The 5298-nt window shown below is 58.2% G+C and overlaps 1 protein-coding gene across 1 annotated transcript; it reads right to left on the bottom strand.

The window, feature by feature from the left end:
• Window positions 1–300: 300 nt before the first annotated feature.
• Window positions 301–4468, bottom strand: LOC134210542 (proline-rich protein 36-like). The gene is made up of 3 exons (XM_062686588.1): window positions 4381–4468; window positions 948–2301; window positions 301–877 (listed from the first exon to the last, which is right to left on the bottom strand). Exons 1-3 carry the CDS (start codon window positions 4466–4468, stop codon window positions 301–303), a joined length of 2019 nt encoding a protein of 672 aa, XP_062542572.1.
• Window positions 4469–5298: the final 830 nt, after the last annotated feature.

Genomic DNA, 5298 nt, shown 5'->3' with positions numbered 1-5298 from the left:
AGGCTGAGCAGGCAGGCAGGCTGAGCTTTTAGGCTGAGCTTAGCTTTGAGGCGGAGCTTTGAGCCTTTTAGCTTTCCACCCAGGCTGGGCTGAGGCTGGGCGGGGCCCCAGCCCAGCCCCTGGCACAGGCCCAGGGGCTGGACCCCAGGCTGAGCCACCCCAGCTGGCACCCAGGCCCAGCTGTTCCCAGGCTCCCCACCACCCTGCAGCTCCCACTCCCACCCCACCAGGCTCCCAGCCCTGTGCTCCCTGTGAGGCCCCAGGGCTGAGGCGGAGGCTGGAGCGGAGGCTGAGCAGGGGCTACCCGGGCGGGGCCTGTTCCTGAGCACCCCAGGCCCAGCCCTGCGGGCTGCACGCTGGTGGGCTGGTTCCCAGGGCTGGGCCAGGAGCTGGGGCCAGGCTCCCTGGCGGGCCAGGCAGGCTGAGCGTTCCCCAGGAGCTGGTGGGCAGACTGGAGGCACAGAGCCAGGCTGAGCCAGGGCACGCAGCAGGCTGGATCTGGCAGGCACCCCAGGCTGGGACTGGGGCAGGCTGAGCTAGGCTGGACCCGCCCAGGCCCCCGTTCCCAGCGGGGCTGAGGCCATGTGGGGCGGGTCTCAGGCAGGCTGGAGCTGAGCCGGAGGCAGGCCTCAGGCCTCCCCTGAGCAGGCTGGTACGGAGCTCCAGGCTGAGGCGGAGGCAGCCTCCAGCCCGGGCAGGTGAGCTGACCGCAGGCTGAGGCAGGGCTGAGCCCGGAGACCTGAGCCCGAGGCTGGGCAGCCTGGGGCTGGGGAGCCCAGGCTGTTCAGCCTCCCAGGCAGGCCAGGCTGGGCGGGCTGGTGAGCCAGGCAGGGCGGGCCCCAGCCCCAGGGCCTCCAGGAGCCCCAGCTGTTCCACCCTGAGCGGAGGCACGGGCTGCCCTGAGGCTGAGCAGGGCTGAGCCGGGCTGGGCCCCAGTTCAGCCTGACCAGGCTGGTGTGGGGCTGGGGCACGGGCTGGGGCTGAGACCCTGAGACGGAGCTGGTGGCTGGGAGCCAGGACCCAGGCAGGGCTGGGGCTGTCTGTTCCCAGCAGGCTGAGCGGAGCTGGAGGCCAGACCCAGTTCAGCACTGAGGACCCGGCTGTTCCTGTTCAGCTGAGCCGAGCTGAGCCAGGCTTTGAGCAACTGAGCCAGCTTTGAGCAGGCAGTGAGCTTTGAGCAGGCTGGCTGGCTTTGACCCCAGCGGCTGGCTGAGGCTGAAACATTTGAGCCCCACCCAGCAAACAGTGGCTTTGACAGCTTTGAAACCCAGGCTGGTGTTGAGAAACTGAAACGAGCTGGGGCAGGCTTTGAGAGCTGACACAAGCAGGGCTGAGCGGCTGAAACTGACTTCTGACAGCTGAGCAGGCTGAGCCAGGCTTTCACCACCCCACCAGGCTGAGCCAGGCTTTGAGCCCAGGCTGGGTTTGAGGCGCAGTGAGCTGACACTGAGCTGAGCAGGCTGGGCAGGCACCCCTTTGAAGCTTTGAGCAGGCTGAGCCCAGGCTGTTCCCCACCTCCCGTCTCCCAGACTTTGACGACTGAGCCAGGCTCAGCCCAGGCTGAGCTGTTTTGAGCTGAAGGCAGGCTGGAGGCCAAATTGCCTCCGCCAGGCTGGGCCTCCACCCCAGCTTGGCCTCCAGACGGGCTGAGCAGGCTGACCAGGGGCACAGGCTGAGCAGGCTGGTGAGCCAGGCTGACGGAGCTTCCAGGGCCCAGGCTGACCTGAGGCAGGCAGCTGAGCAGGCTGAGCAGGCTGAGCAGGCTTGAGCCCAGGCCCCGAGGCCAGGCCTGAGGCAGAGGCTGAGCGAGCTGAGCCCAGGCCCCTGGGCACTGAGCTGGGGCACCAGGCCCCAGGGCTGAGGCTGCAGCCCAGGCCCCAGGCTGAGTCTCCAGGCTGGCCAGGCTGAGCCAGGCTGAGCTGAGCAGGCCAGGCCCTGTTCTGTTCCCAGGCGGGCTGGGGGCGGGCAGGCTTTGGAGCCAGGAGGCAGGCTGGGCGCCGGGCGGGCGCAGTGTTCCCAGGCAGGCTGTTCCTGTTCCCAGGGCTGAGGCCCAGGCTGCAGGCGGGCTGGTGAGCTGAGCCCGGGTCTGGGGCCCCGGGCTGAGGCAGGCGCGTCTGACGGAGGCAGGCAGGCTGAGCTGGGCTTCACTGGGGCCAGGGCACGGGCCAGGGCTGAGTTCCCTGGGGCTGACGGGCTGGGGCCAGGTGGGGCTGGGAATGGCAGGCTGTTCCACCCCAGTCTCGGGGTCTGCACGGGGCTGTTGGCCCACTGGGGCTGGGCCCAGCTGGGGCGGGGCCAGGGCTGGTGGGGCACAGGTGTCTCACACTGGGGCTGGGCTGGTGCCAGGCTGGGAGCACCCGTGAGCAGAGCCCCAGAAGCTGGCAGGCACAGGCAGGCACGAGGCAGAGCTTTGAGCAGAGCTCAGCTGGGCAGGCAGGCTGAGGCAGGCTTGGCAGGCAGGCTGAGCAGGCTGAGCCCCAGGCTGAGCAGGCTGGTGAGGCTCCACAGGCAGGCTGAGCCCAGGCTGAGCCCCAGGCTGAGCCCAGGCACTGGCAGGCTGGTGAGCTGGCTGAGCGGAGGCTGACCCAGGCAGGCCCCTGTGAGCCCAGGCTCAGCCCCAAATCTCCAGCACTCCTGAGGCAGCCCTGAGGCTGTTCCCTGCCCAGGCTGAGCCAGGCTGGAGCTGAGCAGGCAGGAGGTCTGGGCACGGGCCAGGCCCCACCCCTGTCAGGCTGAGGCGGGCTGTTCCACGGGCTGTTGGGGACAGCTGGGCGGGCTGGAGGCAGGCCCCTGAGCAGGGCTGGGCAGGGGCACAGGCTGGCGGAGCTGAGGCGGAGGCTGGGAGCCAGGCTCCGGAGCTGTTCCTGTTGGAGGCTGGGCAGGCCAGGCGCAGGGCCCAGGCTGAGGCGGGTTCACCTGAGCCTGGCTGGAGCCTGTCTGGCAGGCTGAGCTGAGACGGGGGCTGGGGCAGGCAGGCTGGGAGGCCTGTTCAGGCAGGTGAGCTGGAGCCAGGCAGGGCCAGGGCTCCCAGGCTGGGCAGGCTGTTCCCAGCTTTCACCCCAGCTTTAGCTTAACTCCCTGCTTCCCAACTTTAGCTTAGCTTTAAACCCACCCCGGCCCAGCCCCAGCCCGCCAACTGTTCCCACAGCTTTAGCCCAAGCAACTTGGCTTAACAGCTGGCACTCAGCCCCCACCCAGCTTTAGCTTAGCTTTAGCTTAGCTTTAGCTTAGCTTTAAGCAGCTTTTAGCTTAGCTTTAGCTTAACTTTAGCTTAGCTTTAGCTTTAGCTTAGCTTTAAGCTTAGCTTTAGCTTAGCTTAGCTTAGCTTAACTTTAGCTTAACTTTAGCTTAAGCTTTAGCTAGCTTTAACAACTTTAGCTTAACTTTAGCTTAGCTTTAGCTTAACCAGCTTTAGCTTAACTTAGCTTAGCTTTAAGCTTAGCTTTAGCTTAGCTTTAAGCTAGCTTTAGCTTAACTGACTTTAGCTTTAGCTTAGCTTTAGCTTAGCTTTAGCTTAGCTTTAGCTTAGCTTTAGCTTAGGCACATATGTATTATGATATTTAAATAATTCGGATGTTTTGGAATGTTTGTCTTGAAAAAGTTTAATCAAATAATCAATCAAACACGATTCTTCTTCTTTCTCAATGGCTCTACATTCCATCTGGAACTTGGCCTGATTTTGAACTTCTTCTATTAGCGTTCTATTAGCATTTCCACAGTTATTTATTGAAAGATTTTCTATGCTTGTCATTGCATGAGTATGTATCTTAAGTGGCAATTGGGTGTAATGGATGCATGCCCAGGGAACCGAGAACATTTTTCACATTATTTGGCACTCATTATGGGAAGAGAAGACTCAATTATACCGTAAAATTTCATCCCAGAAAAATCTCTTATCGAATTTCTCCCACCTAAAGTTGGAAGAAATTTAAATTCTCGTTTTCTTTTTCATCTGTCAAAAAATTTCTTCCACACTTTTGTCGGAATTCCAAAATAAGAAAATTTTGAAAATCTCTTCGAGAATCTCTTTTCTTACAAGAGATTTTTTGACCGGAATTCGGCTGCTGGACCAGTGATTGATGTCAGGATATACCTCGACGAAATGTGACGAATTAGCCATGCAACAAAATAGAGCCGGGGGCCGACTCAAACGGATTACTCTAACTAGAGTTCGACAGGACTTCTTGAGGACGCTCACAACTACCATCACCAACATGCGTTTGTACCTCGGACTGGGGGTTCATGGAAAGAGTCTTGGACTGATGGGGTTGGCTCCGAACGATCGACTGTCCCGGGGACCCGGGACAGGTAGAATAGCGGCTATGGGGTATAAACATTCCGATAACTTTTTGAAATACTGATGAAAAAACAAAAACATACTGGAGTGCGGAGGCCACAAGGACCTCCGCGGGTGCCGAAGCATCACCGGTGGAGGCGAGTTATGCCTCTTCGCTGGTTGAGTTTGCATTGTCCCGTATAGGGAGTACGCAAATCTTCGAGATTGCTCTTCGGAAGACCCCATTCGTAGTGCGCACGTCTACTACACGGATGTTATCGTCTGAGTCACGGAGAATGGCAGTCACACGACCCAAATTCCATTTCCATCAGCAGCACCATAGTACCGACGGAAATGTTGTCACGTTGGCTTGTCCACTTTGTGCAGTTGCAAGGTACAATGTTGTTCACGTTTTCCACAGCTTCTGGGAAAAGTCCTGCGCCCTTTGCCAGACGGAGAGACGGTTGGTTGGAAAATTGTCCAGATCGGGTTCAGCGATGGCAGTTAGTGGACGCTGTATCAGAAAATGCCCAGGTGTGAGCGCTTCGAAATCTCCAGGATCGTTACTGAGCGGAGTGAGGGGTCTGGAGTTCAAAACAGCTTCGATCTGCGTGAGCACGGTTTGCATTTCATCGTACAACAGCGTCCGGGTTCCGATGACCTTCTTGAAAGCGTTCTTGAAGCACTTCACGGCGGCTTCCCACAGACCGCCAAAGTTCGGCGACCTTGCTGGGATGAACTTGAATTCGATCCCTTCATTCGCGGCGTTGCAAGCTACGGCGTTCTGGAATTATATAAATAGAAAATATGTTGACGTTTCCTTTTTATAAGAAATATTTACAAGAAACTAAGAAAAAAGATCAGCGTTCCAGACAAATCAAAAATTCAAAAAAGCTGATAATGGCAAAAGTAAATGATTTAAGGTCATCAATTATAACCAGGACAAACAGTTACAATATTTTCATTAATATATGCCTACTGAACGAATCATTTAGTAAATTTAGTGAAATGATGTGGCATAT

The sequence above is a fragment of the Armigeres subalbatus genome, chromosome 2 (assembly GCF_024139115.2).
Source record: "Armigeres subalbatus isolate Guangzhou_Male chromosome 2, GZ_Asu_2, whole genome shotgun sequence".
Classification (NCBI taxonomy): Eukaryota; Metazoa; Arthropoda; class Insecta; order Diptera; family Culicidae; genus Armigeres; species Armigeres subalbatus.
This window is presented reverse-complemented; position numbering and strand designations above follow the sequence as displayed.